This window comes from Miscanthus floridulus, chromosome 9 (genome assembly GCF_019320115.1).
Source record: "Miscanthus floridulus cultivar M001 chromosome 9, ASM1932011v1, whole genome shotgun sequence".
Classification (NCBI taxonomy): domain Eukaryota; kingdom Viridiplantae; phylum Streptophyta; class Magnoliopsida; order Poales; family Poaceae; genus Miscanthus; species Miscanthus floridulus.
The window spans coordinates 102,377,907-102,405,433 of record NC_089588.1 but is presented as its reverse complement, the minus strand read 5'-3'; the positions used below and the strand labels follow the sequence as shown (position 1 = coordinate 102,405,433).

At 49.0% G+C, this 27,527-nt stretch overlaps 1 protein-coding gene and 1 non-coding gene across 2 annotated transcripts; both read right to left on the bottom strand.

The window, feature by feature from the left end:
• Nucleotides 1-2,913: 2,913 nt before the first annotated feature.
• Nucleotides 2,914-7,889, bottom strand: LOC136480440 (uncharacterized). The gene is made up of 4 exons (XM_066477978.1): nucleotides 7,707-7,889; nucleotides 3,586-3,898; nucleotides 3,408-3,512; nucleotides 2,914-3,065 (listed from the first exon to the last, which is right to left on the bottom strand). Exons 1-4 carry the CDS (start codon nucleotides 7,887-7,889, stop codon nucleotides 2,914-2,916), a joined length of 753 nt encoding a protein of 250 aa, XP_066334075.1.
• Nucleotides 7,890-27,082: 19,193 nt separating this feature from the next.
• Nucleotides 27,083-27,189, bottom strand: LOC136484500 (small nucleolar RNA R71). Its single transcript, XR_010766022.1, has one exon. It is a non-coding gene; the product is annotated as a small nucleolar RNA R71 (small nucleolar RNA).
• Nucleotides 27,190-27,527: the final 338 nt, after the last annotated feature.

The following is a 27,527-nucleotide window of genomic DNA, read 5'->3' as shown; positions in this document are numbered from 1 at the left end:
AGCACAGGCATTCTGTTCATTACGCTGACCAAAGATAAGCTCCGCTATGTCCTCTGGATACACTTTCCGGCCTCCAACAACGTTGTGGAATACGAAGCATGTCTCCATGGTCTACGAATAGCTGTCGAGCTTGGCGTCAAGCGACTTATGGTCTACGGGGACTCCGCGCTGGTTATCAACCAGCTCAACAAAGACTGGTCCTGTTCTAGTGAGAAGATGGACGCATACTGCGCCGAAATCAGGAAGCTTGAAGGGAAGTTCTACAGTATCGAGTACCACCACGTGGTACGAGATCAAAATCAACCAGCCGACCACCTCTCAAAAATAGGTTCGTCTCGCGTCCCAATTCCCCCGGGGGTTTTCGTGCAAGATCTCCTGGTGCCATCCATTAAAGAAGAAAAGGAAGTTGAGGTTCCCCCTGCCGAGCAGTTGGTACTTGCGGTGCCTTCGCCGGTCGCCGATTGGAGGGAGCAGTTCATCAAGTACCTCACCAACTCTCAAGTACCCACCGACAAGACCGACACCGAATGACTAATCCGCCGAAGTAAGCACTACGTGTTGGTAGATGGTAACTTGATGAGGAAGAGTGCCAAGGAAGGGATATTGCAGAAGTGCGTCCCTCAAGATGAAGGAGTGAAGCTGCTTCACGAAATTCATTCTGGTTCCTGTGGCAATCACGCGGCCTCAAGAAACCTGGTTGGCAAAGCTTTCCGAGCTAGCTTCTACTGGCCCACAGCCATCTTCGATGCATAAGACCTTGTCCGGCGCTGTGAAGGATGTCAGTTCTTCGCCAAGCAAATACACATACCGGCATAGGAACTGCAGACCATCCCAGCTTCTTAGCCTTTCGCATGCTGGGGACTGGACATGATTGGGCCTTTCAAGCCAGCGCCAGGAGGTTTCCGGTATGTATACGTCGCCATTGATAAGTTCTCCAAGTGGATCGAGCACAAACCGCTCATTTCAGCTACTGCAAAGAAAGCAGTCGACTTCTTTGAAGATATCATACACAGGTTCGGTCTCCCGAACAGCATTATCACCGACCTCGGAACCACGTTTACCGGCCATCATTTTTGGGACTTCTGTGAAGACCGGTGCATCTCTGTTAAATATGTTTCCGTTGCTCATCCTAGAGCTAATGGCTAGGTTGAGCGGGCTAATGGTATGATCCTTGACGCTCTCAAAAAGAGGCTTTATCAGAAAGAAGAAAAGCATCCGGGCAGATGGCTCAAAGAACTACCGGCTGTGGTCTGGGGACTGCGCACTCAAGCTGGTCGCAGTACCGGTGTGTCTCCATATTTTTTGGTCTACGGCTCAGAGGCCATACTACCAGTAGATGTTGCCTTCCGAGCACCTAGGGTGGAAAATTATGTTGAAGAGCAAGCCGCGGCTGTTCGGATAGAGGACATTGACTGGGCCGAGGAAGAATGCCTGATCACCTACGTCCGCACATCCAAGTATCTAGAAGTTCTGCGAAGGTACTATAACCACAACGTAAAAGGTCGTTCATTCACTGCCAGTGGCCTCGTTCTCTATAGAAAACAAAGGACCGAAGGGTTGCACAAGCTTTCTTCCCCTTGGGAAGGGCCCTACGTCGTCAAAGAGGTCACCCGACCAGGATCTTATCGCTTATGTGACTTAGATGGGATTGATGTTCCAAACTCATGGCACATCGAGCACCTTATACGTTTCTACCCTTGAAACGCTCCAGATATGTACTCTCCACTTCATGATGAATAAAGTTTTGGTCTCCATAATTTGTCTCCATTTTTTCCCCTTTAACTTTCGATCTCTGCATACGGTCACCGAGCATTACGATACTCCATAATGATCTCCAAAATCGCTGAACGGTTTTCTCCAAAAACGCCGAACGATTTCTCCAAAACGCCGAACACGATTTCTCCAAAACACCGAACGATTTCTCCAAAACGCTGAACACGATTTCTCCAAAACTTTGAACGATTTCTCCAAAATGCCGAACGATTTCTCCAAAACACCGAACACGATTTCTCCAAAACGCCGAACACGATTTCTCCAAAACGCCGAACGATTTCTCCAAAACGCTGAACACGATTTCTCCAAAACGCCGAACGATTTCTCCAAAATGCTGAACGATTTCTCCAAAACGCCGAACACGATTTCTCCAAAACGGTGAACATGATTTCTTCAAAACCCCGACCACGTTTTCTCTAAATCGCCAAATCGCAGAGCATGTTCTCCACATAGCGAAAACATTCTTTGATCGGAGAGTAACATTTTTTCTTTGTTCTCTTCGGAGAAGACCCAATCTTCGATTTCGCCCTACACGTACTACGGGCTCCGCGCTCTGCGTTATGGGTGGTCGGCTGCGGTCCTTTGGTCACACTTGTTTTTTCTACATGTCTACGGGCTCCGCGCTCGACGTTATGGATTATGGGTCAGCCAAGGCCGAGAGTTCAACATAGAATACATTGCTCGGGCGCCGCTTGTGTTGCCTTTATATCCGAGTTTGTTTAACAACTGTCTACCAAAACACATTCAACGCTATTTTCTATGGAAAAGACTCAGCCACCAATTTTTCCCTACACGTGCCACGGGCTCTGCGCTCTACGTCATGCGTGGTCGGCTGCGGTTCCTGGGTCATGTCCGTTACTCCTACACGTGCACGGGCTCTACGCTCGATGTTATGGACTCTGGGCTGGCCAAGGCCATAGGGACCAGCAGCAGTCCCACTGGTCGGATGTTAGTTGAACTACGCATAACCGCGTCCATTTTGAAACTTCGAAGATTATTTCGCCGAATTATAAGCAAATTGCATATATTGCATATACAAGCACCTAATGACAAATATTTGATAAGTATTTGTTTCTTGCGCTTTCGCGCTTTCTAACCATACTGCCAAGATATTACAGATGATGTCTACCGAGGAGACCGTTATGCTTCGCCACTACCATCATTCTCTCCGAACAGGTATATATCGCCGGCCAACTTTTTCGCCGCGTCCTCCACCTCATCTTCAAGCCGCTGGATCTCTGCTTTGCTTAGCCCTTCGGCGTACCCGCCCCCTATCGCCTCCAGGTCAGTGGCTGGATAGTGGGATTAGACAACAGCAAGGGTGTGGGTAGCGGCAGAAACAACGGCGTCGTGGTTGAAGCTCTTAAAGCTTTCCCATGCCATCTTGCATCTTTTGATGATAATATCCGGTGAGTGGCCTGCCGTCGGGATGAGGAGCAGTTTTCGGTTCGATGCAGTCGAGCACTGGTTTGATTCCGATAACTACGCCATCAAATTTGTTCCTCTAGGTACGGGCGTCTTGCTCCAACACATCGAATTGTGCCTTGACCCTCTGACGGTAGTCTGCATGCATTTTGAAGTTCCATCAGGGAAGACATTAACCTCAGCAAAAAACCCGGCCACGGGGTACTCACCATCCAGCTCCTCGGTCAGTTTGTTCGCTCGCTCTGTCTTCTTCGTTTTCTCCTCCCGGAGGTGCTCGAGGGCCCAGCGGAGTTGACTGAGCTCCGCGTCTTGTTCTACAAATTTGTCATTCATCAACAAAAGTAATCGTATCCAACTATGTGAGGCATTTTTTTGGATCGAACGTACCTCTCTTCTCCTCAGAGACTTTTTGCAGCTTTTCCAATTGCTCGGAAACATCTTTAAGTTGTGTAGAGGCAGTGATCAGCTGCTCGGACTTGCTCCAAAGTTGTTCTTTCGCAGTCGCCAGTTGTCCAGACAGGACCCCCTTCTGGTATTTTAGGTCCCACGCGTTGGACTCGGCAAGGTCTCGCTCGCGCTGGGCCCTTTGAATATTCTTCTCTGAAAGGTTCATCACCTCCTTGAGTTTTTTGTTCTCCTCGGCGAGGGGCTCCATCCTCTTAATCAATAGGTAACGGTGCTTGGCAGTTCGAATTATCCCCTAGAAATGCACAATGACAATGATAGAAGGAAACAAATAATGACAACGAAGAATTTTCGAGATTCAGTATCAACCTCGATTTGTTTTACTACTCTGCCGAGGGCGGATTTCAGCCTCCTCATATCTCTAGGGGTGTCCTCTTCCTCGACAACTACCACTTTGTCACTCGTGCTTGCGAAGGATCCAGATGGATTGGGTTCGAGGCTCATCACAAACGATCTCCTCGACCTCGTCCTCCTCTTCCGCAGCAGTAGGGCTCACCATAGGGGGGCTCTATGGCCGGACAGTGGGTCCGAGCATGACTTGCGACCACTCAAGGGGCACCATTAGCTCCTCGGGTACCCTTGGTCTCGCCAACCCAGACTCTGCTGCCTCGCTGGCAACTATAGTTTCAGCTCCTGAGGGTCTGGCGCTACCCAATGTTGCTTCAGGCATTGTTGCCGAGCCGGCCTCTGCTGATGCCGGTCCCTCACCGTCTCCAGTTCCACCTGTAGCGGTTGTTGTTTGTTCCGCCGATCGCTGAGCACTGGGAGACGCTGACATGGGGGCGGCAGGCGCTACCTCCGTCTCGGGATCAGCTTGAGACTGCTTGTCAGTCTGGGCGGTTGACTTCGGATCCTCCATGTGCCTTGTGCTGTGTCAGAACATTTGGTCAATCACCCAAAAAACAGAGATCAAATAGCAAAACAATAACAATGCGAGGGTACTTACCGTTTGGTCTGTCGGTGTGCTTTTTTGAATCGGTGAGGTCTGTTCGAGCCCCCGGGTGCGGCTGTGGGATCGACCTCCATAGCATCGGGTGGAGGTCTGTCCTCCTCTACAGTTGACCTCTGCTCTACTTGTTGTTCTTGTGTTTGCTCCGCCTGTACCACCGGGTTTAGTCCCGTCTGATGCTCGGGGACTCCCGTCGTCTGCTGCTCGGGGACTTCGTCGCTTCCCCTTGGTCGCTCCTCCACACGTGTTCTGCGTGAAGTTGTTTGCACGCTTGGAGGAGGAGGAGAGCGAGCTCGTTGACTTCCTACGCGCCAACCGCGATGTATTCACGTGAAACCTTCTGACATGCCAGGCATACAAAGGGAGGTCACCAAGCACACACTACGCCTCATCCTAGGCTCAAAGCCCGCCAAGCAACGCCTGCGCTGCTTTGGCGACGAGAGGCGCAGGGCCACAGGCGAGGAGATCATCAAACTCCTAGCAGCTAGATTCATCAAAGAGGTATACCACTCCGACTAGCTAGCCAATCCTGTTCTTGTTAAAAAGAAGACTGAAAAATGGAGAATGTGTGTTGATTATATTGGCCTCAATAAGGCATGTCCAAAGGACCATTTTTCTTTGCCACGCATAGACTAGATAGTCGGCGCCACCTCAGGATGCGAAATCCTCTCATTTCTGGATGCCTACTCTGGCTACCACCAGATCACGATGAAAGAGTCTGACCAGGTCACGACTTCATTCATCACCCCATATGGTTCATACTATTACATAACCATGCCTTTCAGTCTAAAGAATCCTGGAGCCACCTATCAACGGTGCATGCAGTGATGCTTCGCAGACCAAATTGACCCGCCCGACCAGCCTGACCAAGTTGAGCGGCTGAAACCAACAATTGTCGTCGATGTAGATGACATAGTGGTCAAAATGGCTCGAGCTAGCAACCTGATCACAAACTTGGATGCAACATTCGTGAACCTTCGAAGGTTCAGCATCAAATTGTATCCTGAAAAATGTGTTTTCGGGGTCCTGAAGGGGAAGCTGCTCGGATACATCATGTCCAAGCATGGCATCAAAGCCAACCCCAATAAAATCACGGCATCTCCAACATGGGCCCTATACGCAATGTCAAGGGCGTATAGAGGCTCACCGGTTGTTTGGCCACCCTGAGCCGGTTCATTTCCCGATGAGTGGGGGATGCCTCTCTATAAACTTCTCAAGAGGGCAGACACATTCGTCTGGACAAAGGATGCACAATAGGTTCTAGAAAGCCTCAAAGCATCACTGACGTTGGCCCCAATCCTCGTCGCTCCCAAATGGGGAGAACCCCTCCTCCTCTACATCGTGGCAAACAACCACATCGTAAGCACCACCCTAGTCGTCGAAAGGGAGGAGCCAAGACACCCCCAGAAGGTCCAACGACCAGTATAATTTGTCGGTGAGGTACTCACCGAGGCCAAGGTTCGATACCCCCAGGTTCAGAAGCTTCTGTACGCCATGCTAATGGCGACCTGGAAGCACCTGAACTACTTCACCGACCATGAAGTCATGGTCGTTACTTCATACCCGAGCACCGAGGAGTTCCCGACGCAGCTGGTGATGTCCGAGCAGCGAGGAGTTCCCGACGTAGGTGGCGATGTCCGAACACCGAAGAGTTCCCCACGAAGCTGGTGAGGTCCGAGCACCGATGTAGCTGGCGATCTCCGTGCGGTGAAGTGTGCCCACTTAGTCCTCGAGCACGAAGAATCCGAGCGTCGAGGAATAATTGGCGTAACTGGCAATGAAGCACGAGCGACGAACTGTCTGGTCAATTGGTCGGCGGCGAAGTGAGCATTGAGTAGAAGCGACCGGCAAACAGACCGATCAACTAGTCAGCAACGGAGTCCATGAAGCAAGTGGTCCGACTAGTTGATTGGTGGAGAAGTCCGAGCACCAGGTGGTCCGATCACCTGGACGATGATCCTGCAATACAAATATGTAGAATGGGTAGTACATGATGTAAAAATATATGAACTCCGGAGAAAAATTAGCAATGGTGATGAAACGGCGTATGCAGCTCAGCGATTAGTTGGTGTGATGGTGTATTTATATTTAATACAAACCTCCCGAACAGTTAGTGTGTAGCTGAGTCTCCAGCCCTAGCTAGCCTGTTAACCATAACGCGGGGCGCGGAGCCCATGCATGTGTAGGAAGAACAAAGCGTCGCTAAGGAGCCGCTGCCGACCACCCATAACGCAGAGGGCAGACGCTCGTGCACGTGTAGGGAGGAGCCAGAGACTGGGCCGTCTCTGGAGGTGTCCGAGCATCAACATGACTGTTCAGGGGTTCAGAAAATCGTTTGGAGAGCAAATATGGAGAAAACAGCTCAGAGAAACATTATGGTGATATACGGAGATTGGAGAATATTTAGAAGAATATTAAAACATAACTTAGCTTTAGACAGAAAGTCTGGTCGGTGACATATGGCGTTATCTGGTTAGCGTTGACGGCGAGCACCTGGCGGGCGGTGAGTTGTTGGTGAAGACGACCTCGGAGGTGGTTCTGAGATTGGATCTGCTGTCGCGGGGGCTGGTGTAGCCAGTGATGAATCGTCGTCGTGGACCGACATGGATCTCCATGAGATTGACGACGAGAACGCGTTGTTCATTTGAGGTCCATCTGGCTCGCCATGGGATCAAGCGCACACCCCTACCTGGTGCACCAACTGTCGACAAAAGATGCTCGGTAGTCCACCGAGGGGTATCCCATGATGGTACATTTGTCGTAGAGGTGAGCGAGATGGTAATACAAGCACCAAGACACAAGATTTAGATAGGTTCGGCCGTTAGTATGATGTAATACCTACATCCTGTGTTATGATGTATTGCATTGAGATGTATGGATCGTTGTGTAGATGTATGTATCTTGTCCGCTAGGGGACCCCTACCTTTCCTTATATACTCTAGAGGGGCAGGGTTACAAGGAAAGTATCCTATTTGGTACTATACAATATCTTGCGGTGCACGCCGAGCAGCGTCGTGCACGCCTTGATCTTGTGGGCTGGGCCACCTCTGATGGTGCGGCCCATGTCTTGTCTTGTGGATACCGGGGGCCATACCCCCACACGCTGGGAGACATCGTCTGCAACCATGATGCCATGGGATGGATCTCCAAGTGGGCACTTGAGCTCATGGATCATGACATCAGGTATATCCCCCGCACTGCTATTAAGTCTCAGGCTCTCATCGACTTTATTGCCGAATGGACGGAGGTCCAGCTCCTGACCCTGGACATCACCCATGAGTACTGGACGATGTACTTTGATGGGTCAGTCATGGTGCTCGGCTCAGGGGCTAGAGTGGTTTTGATCTCCCTGGATGGGAGCAGCCTCTGTTATGCGATCCATCTCCATTTTTTAGCCTCAAACAATGCCACAGAATACGAGGCCCTCATCAACGTACTATGCATCACCGTCGAGCTCGGCGCCACGTGGTTGTATGTCCGCAGCGACCCGAAGTTGGTTGTCGACCAAGTCATGAAGGAGTCCTCTGTAACACCCAGTTTACAAATAAAGCCATGAAGTGAATATATGTGGGCCCAGGAAGTCCTAATCCACATATACATACAAATTGAGTGATATCATAGCACGAACAAATATTATAACTTTATTACATCTCATCATCATGTCTTACACATCATTGCCAATGGCGTTATTACAGCGGATACATAGAAAAGCTATAAAAACTCCATCCCACGTGGACACCGACTGGTGGTACGCCCTCCTCAATTGTCCTGGACATCCTCAGGAAACTCCTCATAACCTTCACCATGTGGTACCCATCCGGGGTTTTCATTGGTGACAACGACAAGCGTCAGCTCACCATGCTCAGCAAGTATAACTATGGGGATGCAAGGCTCAAAGGGTTGACACGGCTAAAGCGGTCAACATTTTAGTAGATCACATTTTATTTTAGCACCTAAGTTACTAACTTAGTGAGAAACCCTTTCCCATGTGAAAAGGTTATTATAAGCATCAATATTAAGATATCTCCCAACCATTCACATATCTGGCTATACAAAAAGGATCCAGGCCGCTCGTGTCCATGAGCACGGCTGATATATCAGTTTGATTAACCTCCAAAGAGTGTGTACACTTTCACCTTGAGTCATGATTCCCATTTGCCCAGGGCCCGTCGACCCCCTAACACTTCTAAGGTGAGTAGGCAAGGTCTCACTACAAAACCTTTCCCTAACTACCCTAACAAATTAGTAGCCGCGAGGTTTCAACAGCTAGGCGAATGGAGGCCCCCTTCAAGACAGGCACACCTTGACCGCAGCCCAGCACACATCTTGACAGGGAAGAAGCCATTCTGCAACCTAGGTCGCCCTCTTGCGCCTTTTGGTAACCACTAACGAGCTAGAGAAAACTTAGTTATACAGCTAAGATTAGAGCCATGTGATCCCCAGGGTTGTACAGACCTCCTGGGTCGCCGCTTTATTTATGAGTCCTTACATAGAGCAACTGGAGTAACAAAAAGGCCCATACTCAAGCCCTCTTTAAATTGCTAAAAACATCTTTTATCCATTGTTAAACTTAACCATTAGTCAAATTTTTAATTAGGCCTTTGTTGCTCATAGCAAAACTTGTCCTTCTAATATGCAAAACCTCCCATGGGTAACAAAAGAATGTAGAACAAATATTTCTAGGAAAATCCTTAGGGTATATCAAATTTAGACACATGCATATGTAATAAGTGATTAAAGATTTATAGGTAACAAGGAAACCATAGGCTATACTTGCCTTGCTCACAAGCTTGGTCCTGGTACTACTCCTCAAACTCATGTTCCTCGAACACCTTGCCCTTTATACGCATATCCATCACCAAGCAAGATATCCTGACAATCATCACATGCAAGAAAATATATATCTATAAGATCATTACACCATGCAATAGAAACATATACAGAGACACTTATAAAACTAATCCACGCGTTTCTATGAACACATGAGCGCTAATATCACTCTAATCGGACCTAAAATGAGAAAGTTATGAACAAAACCATTTTTAGGGACTTTTCTGTAAATAAATACATTTTTTCTAAGGGCCTATGCACTAAAACCGAGGCCTAAAATGTAATTAAACCTAACATAGAGGGGTTCTAAAACAAAAACAAGGGTTTCGGACTATGGCTTCAAATACCAGAGAACTCGAGGTTTAAACTGCTAAAAACAGAACCTAAATCTAAGCTTTCTTAAACTGCGGTGGACTGCGGGTTAATTCCCCAAAAGAGCAGGGGCTTTTGCGCAAAAGCATGGTGGCTGCCAGGCGGAAGCCGACATAGCGCCATGCGGTATGGCTCTGTTGGGCGGGCCGTGGATGCGTCGTGGACCGTGCGCATGCTCTCGGTCCACCGTGGACCAGCGGCGGGGTTCGCGGCGGCGCCCATGGGGATGGGCCTGAGCTCGCTGAAGAGCATCTAGAATGGCGCTCCTGGCCTCAGCTTGCGACGCGGTTGGCACCAAGGCGATGTGGGGATGACGAAGAGCACGATGGGGAGCACGGCAATGGCGGGGAGGCTCACCACGATGTGGGCGGCGATGGGGATCTGCAGAGAGAGAAACGGAGCTCCGGTGAGCTGTTGTTCACACGACACAAAAGAAAAGGGCAAGAGGTCACCATGGGTGGGTGCGGCTTCACCTTCTGGGGCCCGTCGACGCAGCGACGAGGGTAGCGACTACAGGGGACAGCAGCCAAGCAGTCGAGGGCAGTGGGGTGGTGGAACCCAAAAAGAGAAGGAAGGGGAGGTCGGGACCTCGGCTTTAGAGGCCAAGGAGGGAGGTGGGTGACTGCGGGTGCGCCACTATGGCCCCTGAGGGTGGTTGAGTGGCCATCAAGGCCACTACCACGATGACGGTTACTGGTGGGGTGAAACGGGCGGCGACTGCTTCGGCTGGAGGTAGGGGAAGGGGTGCGGGCCGCTGACGGGTGGGGATAGGGCGACAGTGGGAGGAGGAGCGACGCGACGCGGCGGCGGCTTGGTTGGGCCGAGCAGGCCGTGGAGCGGGCCTCCGGTTGGGCTGTGGCGCGCGCGGAAAAAGGAAAGAGGGGGAGGGAAGTAGGCTGGGCCGGCTTTGGCTCTGGGCCAAAAGAGAGGGAAGGGAGAAAAAGAAAAAGAAAAGCCTTTTCTATTTTTCTACTTTACAAACTTGTCTCAAATTGAAACAAGGTTTGAATTCAAGCCACACAACTCTAGCTCTACTCTCAAACAAAATTTATGCTCCAGCATGAATGCAACAAAAAGTGTTTTTTAAACCCTTATATTTGTTTGTAATATTCATAAAAATTGTTATTTGGCCTAGATAAATCTTGAAAAATTAAAAGAAACCAAATTAATTACTAATTCTGAGAATGATTTTTAGGGTGTTACAAACCTACCCTCTTAAGATAAATCTCGTCCCTGAGATTCGGAAGATTGAAAAAGATGGGGATGCTGTGATTTTAAATCTTCCTCTCTTTCCCATGTTGCCTCATCCTCGGAATGTCTGTTCCACAGAACCTTATAAATTCTGATAATTTTACTCCGAGTGATTCTTTCCGCTACTCCAAATATCTTGATAGGATACTCGATATATGTGAGATCTCCCTTAATATCAAGTAACTCCAAAGGTAACTGTTCTTCGGGCACACGTAAACACCTTTTGAGCTGTGACACGTGAAACACATCGTGCACTCCTGATAAATTTTCTGGTAATTCCAGCTCATAAGCTACCTCTCCTCTTCTATCCATGATTTTGAAAGGGCACACGTACCTTGGTGACAATTTTCCTTTTACATTGAACCTCTTAATTCCCCTCATGGGAGACACTTTAAGATACACATAATCACTAACTTTAAACTCCAAATCTCTTCTCCTGGTATCTGCATAGCTTTTTTGTCTTGATTGTGCTACTTTCATATTCTGACGAATGGTCTAAACTTGTTCTTCGGCATCCCTCAAAACTTCAGGACCAAACACTTGGCTTTCCCCTGTTTGGTTTCAAAACAATGGGGTCCTGCATTTTCTGCCATACAATGCCTCAAATGGTGCCATCTTGAAACTCTTCTGATGGCTATTATTGTAGGAAAACTCTGCATATGGCAAACTCTTATCCCAGCTAGTTCCATACTATAGCGTGCATGCCCTCAGCATATCCTCAAGTATTTGATTTGTTCTTTTTGTTTGCCCGTCTGTTTGAGGATGATATGCGGAGCTAAAGTTCAATTTCGTACCCAATGATTCATGAACCTTTCGCCAAAACTGAGATGTAAACTGAGTTCCTCTGTCTGATACAATCTTCTTCGGGACTCCATGCAGGCATACAATCCTTTCCATATATAGTTCTGCTAGCTTTGCCCATGTGTATGTGGTCTTAACAAGTAGGAAATGAGCTACTTTGGTTAACCGATCCACGATTACCCATATCGAGTCATACCCTTTCTGGGTGCGGGGTAAACCTACTATGAAATCCATTCCCAAAATGACATCTATACTGGCAGAATTTAGAACCATGAGGCCTGCTTCAAACTCTATCCCCCTTATGACGAGCTTAACTCAAGGACACATCAATGATGCCCTCATCTCACCCCCAGGTGAACTAACTAGCATAGTTTTCTTCATAGTGTGCATGAGCATGGTATTTTTCTTCACAAACCGTGTAGATATAAAGGAATGTGATGCTCCTGAATCAAACAAGACTGAAGCGGAATGGGAGTTGACTGGAAACATACCGATCACTACATCTGGCGCATCCTGAGCCGATTGTAAAGTCACATGGTTCACCTTTCCCCTGACATAGTTCAACTGTCCTTGTTTTTTTGGAGTATGAGCATTCATCTTCTGATTGCTTGCCTGCCCCTAAGGGCCTTGAGCCACTTTCTTAAGACAGCTGTACGAAAGGTGTCCTGTATCATCACATACAAAGCATCTGTTGTTGTTTGATGCATTGGGGGTATTGGGGGTGTTGTTCTTCATCGGGGCATTGCCCTCTTGAACCTGGCGGGGAGCTTGAGCATGATACTGACCCTGTTGTTGCTGCTGCAATGGCTTCTGCTGGAACTGGGTGCGGTTTGCCACATTAGATGGTCCCTGAAATCTCTGCGAGTTGTTCTGCCCCAGAGAAAAACGAGGTCGGCTGCTACTGCCAAGCTGTTGATTCTGGAACTTCCGCTTCTGCTCCATATCACGCCTCTTGCTCTCAATAACAAGAGCTTTGTCAACAAGCTGTTGGTAGTTAGCAAAGCTGTGGGAAAGCAGCTGATATTCCAGCCCATCATTCAAGCCTTCCATAAAGAGTTCCTGCTTGTCTTGATCTGCTTCCACATCATTTGGTGCATAGCGAGAAAGTTGAGTGAACTTATCCCTGTATTCACTCACTGACATGCCTCCTTGCTTTAGTGCAAGAAATTCTTTCCTCTTGAGTCTCATGAGCCCTGCTGGCACATGATGTGAGCGAAAATTTTCTCTAAACACTTGCCAAGTAATTTGATTGGCATTTGGGTAACCATTCCGGAATGATTCCCACCAATCGAGAGCTGCCCCTTGGAGCTGTCCTGAAGCGTACAATACTTTCTCACGATCATCACATTGCGCTATCTCAAGCTGTCGCTCCACAGCGCGAAGCCAATCATCGGCTTGCAGCGGGTCAAGAGAGTGATTGAAGGTAGGTGGGCGTCCCTTCAAAAACTCGCCCCGCTTGTCCCTGACTTGATGGAACTGCTGTGGAGGATTATTTTGATTATTTTGTATGGTCTGCGCCATCTGCTGCATGAGCTGTGTTTGCATCATAAGGAGTTGTTCAATTGATGCAGGCGGTGGTGGAGGTGGTGGGTTTCCCCCTCCTGAGGCGGACCTCCTGGTGTCAACCATCTGTAACATACATACCACATGAGCTTCAGTTATCCATGATCCATATGGTGCTTAAGAATCATCAACAAGTTAACAAATAGGTGATACGTGACAAGGACAAAAGTAATATAGACAATCTGAAAATTTCTGGCGAGGTGCACAAATAGGAGTGCAGTAAATCGGTCATATCTCCCTGTCTGATGATCATCTGACTGCATACCATACCTTTCTGAAAAGCTAGGAAAATCTCTACAACTTTTATATAGAACGTGTTCCCAGATTCGGCAGTTATAAAGGACAAAACTGGTTACAAACAGAACTGTTCCAGAATCCGAACAGCACCGTCACACCAAATAGAAACAGCCATATCTCCCGAACTGCTATAGATATTAACATGGTTCCAGTTGCATATGACAGGTACTGAAGTTTATTTTCACCCATATGATTTTCATGACATTTGGGTATCCCGATTTAGAGATATAATCAAAGAAAACAGGTTGCTCAGAAAAAGACTGAACTGAGAAACAAGATATATATAACACCAACTATTTATTCATCCACCTTATGCCTTACATTAAGAGTGCTAGTTGGACGTGGACAAGCCCCACAACTCAACTCCATCATGCAAAGATCCAAATCATACATTAAGCATCATGACAAGCATGTAGGCACATTATTAAAACTCTTGTTCACATAGACACGAAACTGACTCAACTGAGTCGCATTATTACTCGCTCCTCAAGGCATAGGAATGGGAACTCCTATGGGTCAATGGTAGTGCGAGTGCACGTGCAGCCTGGGTGATGCCTCTTGCGTGAGGTGACAATGGCGTGGTTGATGGCAAGGACGGGTGGAGGTGGGTCCTATAGCTGACCCCCTGCTGCTGCTGCTGCTGGCGCTCGTACTCATCAGCCTTGGACCGAAGACTCTCCACCTCGATCCACAAGCTCCTCTGATCAAGCATAGGGCAGTCCAAGGTGCTGTTGAGTGTAACCTCCAGTGGCACACAGTCTCAGCCAGTCTGGCACTCTCACCCTCCTCAAGCTTGGCCACCCTGCAGCCTGACGCCTCGGCGCGACGACGTGGGAAGTAGCGATCGTTGTCGTCCTAAAGGGTCGGGAACACCATCTCACGGTGGAAGTAGTAAGCCTGCCTCGTGGCGTCCTCAACACCAAACTCCCTGGTGTAGGTAGGGCTCATGGCGCCGTGGCAGGTGCGAACCTTCCACGTGCCATCCTCAGCGCTCCAAGTCTTCACGAAAGCCTTCTTGCTGTGGTACTCCACCATAGCTGGAACGGGTCCGTACTGAACCTGGACAATACCAAAAAGTCTAGGGTGGTAGAAGTTGTCGGCGTGGTCGGTGGTGAGGGTCTCCCAGGTCCACCCGGAACATGGCTCCTTGCCCTCCTCGTCGTCTCCCACGTGGTACTTGGGTGGCTCATGACCACCCGCTCCACCACACGGGTACTGGGCCTGGTCCTCGTCCTGGCCCCCGTCAGCGTGGGAGCTCTCGGAGCTGCTATCAGAGCTGTCCGAAGAGTCGCTAGAGTCTCCGGAGTCGTCGTCGAGGTCTCCAGCCCCAACCTGCTGCTGCTCGGGCTCGGGGTCCTCATCGTGCTGGGGCTCGGGGATGGGAACACGTCCACCGGTGCTCTTACGGGCAGTCTTCTTGGTGCGAGCCATCTACAAAATTTTAAATATGAGTCAGATCCAAGAAATTTTCGCAGAGAACAGTGGTAAAGTACCAGGAAAATTTGTAAAGTACCAAAAGCAACAATTTTTTGGAATTAATCCTTAGAAAGGTGTCCAGTCTATCTATGGTGAGCGTCCTACAGTCAGTTCAACTTTGATACCAATTTGTAACACCCGGTTTTATAAATAAAACCATGGAGTGAATGTATGTGGACCCAGGAAGTCCTAATCCACATATACATACAAATTGAGTGATATCATAGCACGAACAATGATTATAACTTCATTACATCTCATCGTCATGTCTTACACATCATTGCCAACCGTGTTATTACAGCGGATACATAGAAAAGCTATAAAAACTCCATCCCACGGGGACACCGACTGGTGGAACGCCCTCCTCAATAGTCCTGCACATCCTCAGGAAACTCCTCATAACCTTCACCATCTGGTACCCATCCGGGGTTTTCATTGGTGACAACAACAAGCGTCAGCTCACCATGCTTAGCAAGTATAACTATGGGGATGCAAGGCTCAAAGGGTTGACACGGCTAAAGCGGGCAACATTTTAGTAGATCACATTTTATTTTAGCACCTAAGTTACTAACTTAGTGAGAAACCCGTTCCCATGTGAAAAGTAATTATAAGCATCAATATTAAGATATTTCCCAACCATCCACATATCTGGCTATACAAAAAGGATCCTGGCCGCTCGTGTCTGTGAGCACGGCTGATATATCAGTTTGATTAAACTCTACAGAGTGTGTACACTTTCACCTTGAGTCGTGATTCCCATTTGCTCGGGTCCTGTTGACCCCCTAACACTTCCAAGGTGAGTAGGCAGGGTCTCACTACAAAACCTTTCACTAGTTACGCTAACAAGTTAGTAGCCGCGAGGTTTCAGCAGCTAGGTGAATGGAGGCCCCTTCAAGACTGGCACACCTTGACCGCAGCCAAACACACATCATGACAGGGAATAAGCCATTGTGCAACCTAAGCCCCCTCTTGTGCCTTTTGGTAACCACTAACGAGCTAGATAAAACTTTGTTATATAGCTAAGATCAGAGCCATGTGATCCCTAGGGTTGTACGGACCTCCTGGGTGGCCGCTTTATGTATGAGTCATTAAGGAGAGCTACTGGAGTAACAAAAAGGCCCATACTCCAGACCTCTTTAAATTGCTAAAAACATCTTTTATCCATTGTAAAACTTATCCATTAGTCAAAATTTTAATTAGGCCTTTGTTGCGCATAGCAAAACTTATCCTTCTAATATGCAAAACCTCCCATGGGTAACAAGGAATGTAGAACAAATATTTCTAGGCAAATCCTTAGGGTATATCAAATTTAGACACATGCATATGTAATAAGTGATTAAAGATTTCTAGGTAACAAGGAAACCATAGGCTATACTTGCCTTGCTCACAAGCTTGGTCCTGGTACTGCTCCTCAAACTCCTGTTCCTCGAACACCTTGCCCTCTATACACATATCCATCACCAAGCAAGATATCCAGACAATCATCACATGCAAGAAAATATATATCTATTAGATCATTACACCATGCAATAGAAACATATAGAGAGACACTTATAAAACTAGTCCACGCATTTCTATGAACACATGAGCGCGAAGATCACTCTAATCGGACCTAAAATGAGAAAGTTATGAACAAAACCATTTTTAGGGACTTTTCTATAAATAAATACATTTTTTCTAAGGGCCTATGCACTAAAACCGAGGCCTAAAATGTAATTAAACCTAAAACAGAGGGGTTCTAAAACAAAAACAAGGGTTCCAGACCGCAGCTTCAAATACCAGAGAACTCGGGGTTTAAACTACTAAAAAACAGGACCTAAATCTAAGCTTTCTTAAACTACGATGGACAGCGGGTTAATTCCCCAAAAGAGCAGGGGCTTTTGCGCAAAAGCGTGGTGGCTGCTGGGCGGATGCCGACACGGCGCCACGCGGCACGACTCTTTTGGGCAGGCCGTGGATGCGCCGTGGACCATGCGCATGCTCTCGGTCCACCTATCCATCGTGGACCAGCGGCGGGGTTCACGGCGGGGCCCATGGGGACAGGCCCGAGCTCATTGGAGAGCGGCCGGAATGGCTCTCCCGGCCCTAGTTCACAATGCGGGTGGCACCAGGGTGATACGGGGACGATGGAGACGCTCACCACGATGAGTGCGGCGACGGGGATCTGTAGAGAGACAAACGAAGCTCCGATGAGCTGTTGTTCGTGCGACACAAAAGAAAAGAGCACGAGGTCACTATGGGTGGGTGTGTCTTCACCTTCCAGGGCTCGTCGACGCAGCGACTAGGGTAGCGACTATAGGGGACGACAACCGAGCGATTGAGGGCGGTGGGGTGATGGAACCCAGAAAGAGAAGGAAGGGGAGGCCAGGACCTCAGCTTTATTGGCCGGGGAGGGCGGTGGGTGACTGCGGGTGCACCACTATGGCCCCCAAGGGCGGCTGAGTGGCCATCAAGGCCACTACCATGGCGGCGGTTACCGGTGGGGTGAAATAGGTGACGTCCGCTTTGGCTAGAGATAGGGGAAGGGGTGCGAGCCGCTAACGAGTGGGGACGGGGCGGCAGTGGGAGGAGGAGCGACATGGCAGCAGCTTGGTTGGGCCGAGTGGGGAGGCGGTCGGGCAGGCCGAGCTGGCCACGGAGCCGGCCTCCGGTTGGGCTGTGGCGTGCGCGGAAGAATGAAAGAGGGGGAGGGAAGTAGGCTGGGCTGGCTTTGGCTCTTGGCCCAAAGAGAGGGAAGGGAGAAAAAGAAAAAGAAAAGCCTTTTCTATTTTTCTACTTTACAAACTTGTCTCAAATTCAAACAAGGTTTGAATTCAAGCCACACAACTCTAGCTCTACACTCAAACAAAATTTATGCTCCAGCATGAATGTAGCAAAAAGTGTTTTTTAAACCCTTATATTTGTTTATAATATTCATAAAAATTGTTATTTGGCCTAAATCATGAAAAATTAAAAAAACCAAATTAATTACTAATTCTGAGAATGATTTTTAGGGTGTTACATCCGCCTCCAAGAGCCCTCTCAAGGTAGCATATTGCCAGGAGGTGCACAAGCTTATGGACAGATTCTGAGGGATCGAACTGTATCATGTCCCCCGAAAGGACAACGATGTCGCCGATTTCCTCGCAAAATTGGCTGCCAGGCGGGTGCCATCTCTAGATGGGGTCTTCATCAATGACCTCCACGAGCCATCTGTCCGCGTCCTAGAGGATCCAATCCCGATGCACTCCAACACTAATGTAGCACATGGGGTCTCTGACCTACCAACGCGCCCCTACCCCAATCAAGTTCTCGGGGGCTCCGACCTTGGTGCCTCCATGACGACATCCCCCACCGACGTCGCCGTGGTGGCACTCGATCAGGTTGACTAGAGAGCACCACTGCTCGCCTACCTCCTCAAGGAGATTCTCCCGCTGGAAAGGACTGAAGCACGATGAATCGCTCAACGTGCCAAGACGTTCGTCACCATTGGTCACAAACTTTACAAACAAAGCCCATTGGGAGTACTCATGAGGTGCATCACGACCGACCAAGGGAAACAGCTTCTCCTCAAAATCCATGCCAGAATCCATGGACACCACACGACCCAAGGTCGCTGGTCGGAAAAGCCTTCCGCCAAGGTTTTTACTAGCCCACCGAACTACAAGATGCAGAACAGGTCGTCCGTAGATGTGAGGGATGCCAATTCTTCGCTCGGCAAACTCATTTGCCGACACAGGAGCTTCAAACCATCCCCATCACCTAGCCATTCGCAGTCTGGGGCCTCGACATGGTCGGACCCCTCAAAAAGGCCCTAGGCGGCTTCACTCACCTGCTCGTAGCGGTGGACAAGTTTACCAAGTGGATAGAGACGAAGCCCATCACCAATATTTGCTCGAAAGAGGCGGTCAAATTCTTCCTCGACATCATCTATCGATTTGGTGTTCCTAACTGTATCATGACCGACCACAGAACAAACATCACCAGGATAAAGTTCCTAGACTTCTGTGATGGATACGGCATCCGAATTGACTGGGCCTCAGTCGAACATCAGCGTACTAATGGTCAGGTCGAGCGGGCCAATGGCATGGTCCTCCAAGGACTCAAGCCCCGCATCTTTGACCAACTCAATAAGTATGACGAGCGATGGGTTGTAGAGGTCCCAATGATCCTCTAGAGCCTAAGAACGACCCCAAACTAATCCACGGGGTTCACACCCTTCTTCCTAGCCTCTAGAGCTGAAGCAGTGTTGCCCTCCAACCTCGACCACAATGCCCCAAGGGTGAAGGCCTTCGACTGAGATCGAGCCACGGAGACTCAGTAGGACGCAGTTGACCTACTCGAGGAGGCTCATGAGACGACCGTCATTCGCGTCGCTCGCTACCAGCAAACTCTTTGTAGGTACCATGAAAGAAAAATCAAGGGGAGGATCCTCAAGGTCGGTGATCTCATGCTCCGAAGAACCCAGTCGACCAAGGAGAGACATAAACTCTCTCCACCATGGGAAGGACCCTACATGGTAACTGAGGTGATCCAACCGGGCGCCTACTGGCTGAAGAATGACAACGACAATGTTCTCACCAACACATGGAACACCGAACAGTTATGTCGTTTCTTCCCCTAAAGGTCGGTATTTCTATTTTCTTTCCATTCAGCGTTTGCTCCTACAACACCCCAGCCCGAGCACTCTTGGCCTGGGTCGCTCGGGGGCTCCATGGGGGTGTGATACCACCCTCCTTTTTTACTAATCTCCATGGTGGTGCGATACCACCCTCCCTTTTTACTATCATATAGTAATACTTTTTTGCCCAAACGAAAGGGCGTGGCCCAAACGAAAGGGCATTCCGTTCCTTTGATTACCCTACATAACTTCTATTTTAATCTCCCGACTGATTACATCCTACCATGACCTACAGTTACAAGCAGCTAAGCCTCATGAGCCACGCTTGGGTTCTTAAGGTTGCAGCCTACGGGTCAATGGGCAGGTGCGAAAAAGAAAGGATAAAAAATAAAGCTATGCTAGGGAAAAAACAAGGGCGGATGGGACAAGCTTCCCCTCATGAGTGATTTCATCACAAAAATGAACTCAAAATAGTCACGAGTGTAAAAATGTTCATATAGGGGCTCCCCCATGAACTCTTCTTTTACATCTACTGACTATTTCTACTCTAAACTATATTATGGCCGCCAGGCGGCATCTGCTAATGGCACGATTGATGAGGACGAAGGTAGCTCGCTCTCGGTCAGGACGACATTTAGCTCTATTGGGGGCAGGATGACGCTCGCCTCTGACCCGGTATCCACTCCCTCCACAGGCTGGATGACATCTTCCCGGCGCACTTCTTTAGCCATGGCAAGCCTCCATCACCCACTACACGGTGACCTGCTCGGTGACCATCTGTGCGTATGGCACCAAACTCTCCCCCAGCGCATGGATTTCATCTGCGCTCCACCCGTCGGCGTATCCTCAGTAGATGGCCATGAAATCCAGATTGGGGTGGTGGGTCGCCACCGAGGTTAGCACCCCCTACATCAGAGATGAGCACCCAAACTTTGTTGGAGACCTCCGCCAGCTAGGCAGCGGGAGTACTGGTGCTCGGTCCCGACCCGAACACCTAGGAGATGACCACCTGTGTGACGTTATGAATCTGGTTGAGCTCTCCCTCGAGAGCATGTCACTCCTCAAGGGACTTGGCTACCGCCTCCGCACCCCAACCGATCGCCACTTTGGCCATCTCTAGCTCTTGCTCCAGAGAGCTGATTTTTCCACCTAGTTCTAGAAAAAGACGACACATTTAGAAGCAAAGGAAAGGAAAAACCAAGGCATCAACTGAAGGTAGAACATATACATACCAAGGCGGGCGCTTTCAAGGATGGAAAGTCCTTTCTCTTACCAGGTTACCTTCTCGAGCAGTCGAGCGTCCAAAGGGCGCGGTGACCGCGCCCGCTTTGCCTCTCATTCGATGATGGTGTCTTCACTCATGGCGTGCTTCCTAGACTCTGGAACATTGCCGTGCGTCTTTGTATCCTGCCCGCCACCGACGGATGTGGCTGTAGGCTCACGATGCTCCGACATGGTCACAACAGTGCCCCTGTCTCCTTCATCCTCGGAGGCACTCGCGTTGCCACCGAACTCTGTGGGCTCCTTCGACTCGAGCTCTGCCTCCATGTCTCTCTAGCTCTCACCCCCTAGACCCACCGGCTAATCTCCTTCTCCTTTTTGAACCTCCTTTGGGCCTTCTCGGCTCTCTTCCTCTTCTTGGCAAGCGTCGCCTCCCTCTAGGTAGCTTGCCGTGCTACACCTTCCGCCCCCCTCGGAAGATGCGGCTAGGATTTATAGCTTGAGAGTCCCTTCACAATGGACGATTTGAAATCAATCAAAACATCAAAACAAGGTGGATAAGGTCATGGGAAAAGGGGACATACTAGATTGGTCCTTGTGTCCCTTCGAGGGAGTCTTTATCCCTCAGTTGTAGCACCTGATCGAGTCGACTCCAGACTTCGTCCTTTGGCAACTCCTCCGGCGATGCGTGGTCGGGTTCCATCGGGCCAATGTATGCCCACATTGGCCATGTTCTTTCTGCCAATGGGTGACCCAACTATGGAAGAAGGTGTGGAAGACCCACAACCCATCAAGGCCATGCTGCACAAGGTTCTAAATCTCCGCCTCGATAACCACCAACTTGTTCTATCAACCGATAGGACCCAACGACTAGCTTTCCCTCCTCTCCTGTCTTCTTACGGTGAACGATGGGAATGGCGCCTCCACTGGGTTCTTGATATAGAACCACTCGTTGTGCCACCCCTGATTGGAGTCATAGGGGGAGTACGCAGGGTAGGGGGTTGACGGCTTCGGCTTCTTCTACAAGGTGAATCCCCCAACCGGTGTGGTTCTAGGTGGGTTCCCTCGGACAGGGCTCGCCCACTAAGGATCCACCAGAAGAGGTCCACGTGCAGCTCCATCCCAAGGAAGGCCTCATAGATGGTGACAAAGCCGGTGATGTGCAGTACCCTAGTCGAGTTGAGCGGTTGCAGCTCTAGGCCCCACTTGTTGAGGAGCTCGCGTAGGAACCAGTGCGCGGGATACCCAAGCATGCACTTATGGATGGTGAGGAAGGAGATGACCTTGTTGGCCCAGGGTTGCGGAACAACTTCCCCTAGTGCAGGAGCCATCCAATGTGCCACCTCGTTCGATGGGAGCAGCCCCTTCTCAGCGAAGGCGGCCAGCACCTCCTCATCCACGGTGGAAGGCCTCTAGTTCAACATCATGCCTTAGATTCACAAACGGATCTGTAAGTTCTCCTCTCCCTTGCTTTACTCTCTCTCCTAGAAACCACTGCGGTGCACGAAGGAGAAGAGGCAATAGTTGGAGAAAGGCAAAAGAATGGGAGGAAAACCCTCTCCCTTCCCCCTATTTAATGTAGGAAGGCGTGCGGTAGGACACATCCTGGCTAATGGGACATGCCCAGCCCAACAAAATGTCGCCTGGTTAAAGAGGACGTGGCCTGGGCAGGGCCCACCACTACCGCAACCTAGGCGCGGGAAACAAGGTGCAACTACAAGCAAATGACCCTCGACCTTCCTAGGTAGGGTTTGGAAGGGCCCACCAATGGGATCTCCATCGAGGAGAGACCAACGGGTCACTAGAGTTGATCGGGTCGCTCAGGCGGCTATCGAGAGACAGGTAAGGAGCAGTGGGATAACAATGCGGGCTATGCCGACTCCGTCACGAACGACAGGCCCGGGGTCCATTTGGACATATCCAATAAAGAGCGCCCCAAACCCTTCACTCAAGCCATCGAGGTAACTTTACCAAAACCCCCTTTTTGTTCTCTGGTGCATGATCATTCATTCATCCATTCTCATGCATGCATTCATACATTCATCCATACATTCATCCCATACATCCAAGCATTGCATATGCAATTGTTGCATCACAATGCTTCGCGTTGCGTCACAAAGCGACAGTCGCCTCATTCAATTTGAGTGATGACCGACCAGGGTTCGAAGGCCGGCCCACGAAGGGCTTGAGGCCACCTCGCGTCAAACAGAGCCAGGGGAGAAAAACATAGATGAGCCCCAGCAGACCTTGCCCAATCTGCCAAAGCGGACAGGGTCATCTTGACCTTCTCGTTCGATCCTAACCTCGAGCCAGGCCCACAGAATCTCCATCGAGGGGAGACCAGCGGGCCACCTAAGTTGGTCTCCGAAATGGCTCAGGCATCTGCCGTGAGGTGGGTTAAGGAGCAGTGGAATGCCACATGAGGGCTATGTCGACCCCGTTATGAACGACGGACCTAGATTCCACTCGAACGTACCTGTTATTAAAGCTCACCCCCTCTAGTTGTGGAAACCATGGACGGGGTAACGCACAAAACTAGACCGACCCCTCAGCCACACCTAACACTTGGGTTGGTGACTCCGTCTCGCCCGATCCCTCGGCCGCGCCTGACGCTTGGGTTGGCTCCCGACACTTTGGGTTGGTGACTCCGCCTCGCTGACCCCTTGGCCGCGCCCAACACTTGGGTTGGTGACTCCATCTCGCCTGACCCCCTCGGCCACGCCTGACCCCTAGGTTGGTGCTCCATCTTGTTCGACGACGACCCACGATCTTACACCCACCAGTTGCTCTCGTAAAACGAGTATAAACAGCCCCTTCACGGCTTCATAGAAGTCCCAAAAGGGCTCGGGGGCTCCTGTCGGGTTCATAAACCTGGGGTCCCCAATGTACCCACTTCCTAGCAAAAACTCAGCCTAGGAGACAGTGTAGCAACAACGCGCGCCTCTCGGGCTGGCCCAATTACCTAACGACCGACCGGGAGAACAATCTAGCCGCCAACCGGAAGACGTGGCCAAGGAGGGGACACAGTCTGACTCTAACCTCCTTTTCTGACTGGGGATACGTCGGACCTCCACTTGTGATTCTTCCACAACCGACACGGTCAGAGCCGACTAGGAACGACTGACCGGGGACAGCCGCTTGGTAAGAACCCAAGGATTAGGTGAAGCAGATAAGGTAAGGCGCTCAAGCCAACCGCAATACCGAGGACCGTACCCTGCCATACCCTGCACACCAGCAGGCAGTAACACCAGGCCATGCCAGACGGGTACTATGCAACCTTCTAGGCATGTTAGAACCCAAACAGTGTTGTGGGCGCTGACATTTGTCTCATATTATTGTAGGCGCTGACATTTACCATACCAGACGAACACGGTAAAACCTGCTAGACGAATCTGGGCATGAACAGTATTGTGGGCATCAACAATCGTCTCGTACCCAATGGCGTGAGCAACAAGACTAGGTAAAATACATACACTCTCTCTCTTTCTCTCTCTAACTTGTAAGGCCATCCCCTTTACCTATAAAAGGGGATGCGCTCTCTCCCAACAGGGACGATCGTTCAGATTCTCTCTCTCTGGCGGGCTCTAAACGATCTGAGCTTTCGAATAGCTCCACAGCTCTAGAACTCTAAAGCTACATAGAGTACACGCTTCAATACTTAGCGCACGTTAGAGTCCCTGTCACTCTTAGCCCTTCAGTTCAGAGTCCAACCGGGACTTTAACATCCCCTTCTTATTCCTACTCGTTTGTAACCCCACATCAAACTTTGAGCACCTGGGCTCAGGAATAAAGTCATCGACCGACTGAAACTGGACATTGCCTGAACCAGTATAAATCATGTGTCATTGAGTGCTAGGCCACATCCGATCACAACGTACGGCAAAACTACAAATATTTACTTGTTGGTCACTTTTCGCACCGACACATGTCGTACAAGTGGTGGGAATTCATAATCATCGAGAAAATTTGGATTTTAGCATTTTTAAAATGAAAACTCTGGATGTCAAGTTTCCTTAGAATAAAATTATAACATATTATATTTACCATATCATAACTTGCAACAACTTAGAAAATGATCATTCTTTTGCAACCCATAAGTTTCAAGTTTTAGGATGAGATAATTTAGCCGACTAACTTAAATCTTGAAGAATACTAAGTTACAGCCTAGGCACAGATAAATTATAGATAACGCAACTATTCATCATTTCAATATAGGAGAAACTAAACATTATTAAATCACACATAGGAGTGGAATAGATATTTTTGTTGTTTTTATTATATGTAATTTTTTTGGGATTTTATATTTTTCAAAAAAAAATAAATGCTAATAATTAAATAAATGTAGAAAATCAATAATGCAAAAATTAAAATGTAAAAATTAAAAGATACTAATTACCTTTGCAGGGGTCCTCCCCCAAGATAGCTCGTTGCCTATGGTCTGAGATTGTATCCCATGGACCGTCAATAGGCCACCTATGCGTCGTGCTGTTGCTTCAGCATCGCGTCCATTTGCGCCATCTATTGCTGCTACTGAAGCTACCATTGTGATGTATCTTGCATGTGAGTGTTAAGCATGTTTTGGATATCACCAGTGCAGATTTCTAACCCTCTGAGATGGTGTTGACGTCCTCCTATCCTGAGATAGACTATCATGGTTGTATATGTGAAGGTAGCCCCTCTGAGTTAGATGAGTGCATCGCCCATGCTGCGGCGTCACCCTCTGTCCACCCGGATCCTCTGGCCCCGTGTGTCTACATAGTATGATCCCAACCGGGGTGGTACACGGGTATGAACCCCAGCACTTGCCCAGTCGGGAACGACTCCATGTGGAATACCTCGGGCACGACTGGAAAAGGCGGTGGCTGCGGCTGTTGCGAATTGCCCGCTTCGTCCCGGGTTCTGCTCCTTGTGCCCTGCCTTACACAGATTTTTTGTTTGCTTCCTCTGGTGGAACAAGAGGAAAGGTTAGTGCAGGGGAATTATATAAATGAAGATTCGGGTTAGGTAATGGGATTTCGTTTGTACAGCCCTAGAAGAAAAATACAAGTTGTCCAGCTGCAATATGTTTCAAGTGATGTCCTTGTAACAAGTAATGCTCATCAATAATAATGTGGGGAGTTCAAATATAGTCTACATCTTGATCTTCCAATGCACCAACACCATTGGCAATACGAGTAACAAGAGATGTACATGATATGGAGGTAGAGAACAACTTGAGCATGTCTAACTAGTGCTTGAATATTTCTTCGACAGGAGCAATTTTAATCTTAATAATCATGGCATAGAGTATTGCATTTCGGTATTATGAACAACTCGAATATCTTGCCTCGAGAACAAAGTCATGGTGATCCACCGATGCTTGAGCCTAAGAGTGGGGTGTTGGATGTCCATGTTATGAGGTTAAAATTTTCCAACTACGACTTGACCCAAAATTTCATTCCAAAATTTATGCCAATTAAAACCTATAAGGGCATGATCTAGGTCAATCAAGCATCTTCTTTGGAAACCTATGTGTTGAGCAAGATCTTTCCAAGTGCAAAAATGTTCTACTTCAAACAAGGAAAAGGTGATCCCATTGTCAACTTCTTTTAGTGAGCATAAAAATTGGATGGTTAAAAGACGAGAACCTTATCTCCTAAGGAAGAAACGGTCTCACGCCACTTCTTCTACTACTCCTGCACCATCTGCTACTCCAATCAAGGCCGACCCTCCATGACTACTCCACCCCCGCTGTTACCAACGTGCCAGTTGGGCCCACTGTTAACATTGGGGATGGGAACTTCGAGATCCGTACCGGCCTCATAACGATAGTGCAGGCAAACCAATTCCATTGTTTGCCTAGCGAGGACGCAAACACGCATCTCCAACACTTCCTCGAGTTGTGCGACACCATCGTCATCAAGGATGTCACACCTAAGAGCATCAGGCTCTGCTTGTTTCCCTTCTCCCTCTTGGGGAAGGTGAAGTAGTGGTTCTATAAGGGCAAGGAGGCTGTCAAAACGTGGGACAAATGTTCCACGTCGTTCCTCGCTAATTTCTTCCCCATGGGCAAAACCAATGCCCTGAGGGGATGAATTTCAAACTTCCAACAAAGCTCCATGGAAACCATTCCTGAGGCGTGGGAGAGGCTGCAGGGCTAAATCCAAGCATGCCTACACCATGGGATTGAAAACTGGTTAGTGCACCAAAATTTGTATGATAGATTAATACCTATGTCTAGGGGCCACCTCGGCACTACTGCTGGAGGCGCCTTTCTTTCCCTGATGATTGATGGAGCCACGACTCTCATCAATAAAATTGTGTCGAATCAAAGGTAGGGGAGGAAACGAAAACACAAAAAGGAATACATACCATGAAGGAGACGGATATGCTTTTTGCAAAAATAGAATTATTGATGAAAAAACTGGAGGAACGGGCCCAAGATAAAGACGCCATGATGGGCACCGTCCAGGCTATGGACTCATACATGAAGTGTGAGGTCTGTGGGAACGTTGGCCATTCGGG

What these genes read in the sequence shown, in the direction of transcription:
- LOC136480440 (XM_066477978.1), bottom strand. Translation starts at nt 7,889, where the DNA reads ATGGGTGATGTCCAGGGTCAGGAGCTGGACCTCCGTCCATTCGGCAAT. An exon ending in AGTCTCTGAGGAGAAGAGAG is followed by an intron (nt 3,513 to 3,585) that starts GTACGTTCGATC and finishes ACAAATTTGTAG; the next exon opens with AACAAGACGCGGAGCTCAGT. An exon ending in ACTGACCGAGGAGCTGGATG is followed by an intron (nt 3,066 to 3,407) that starts GTGAGTACCCCG and finishes CCCACTATCCAG; the next exon opens with CCACTGACCTGGAGGCGATA.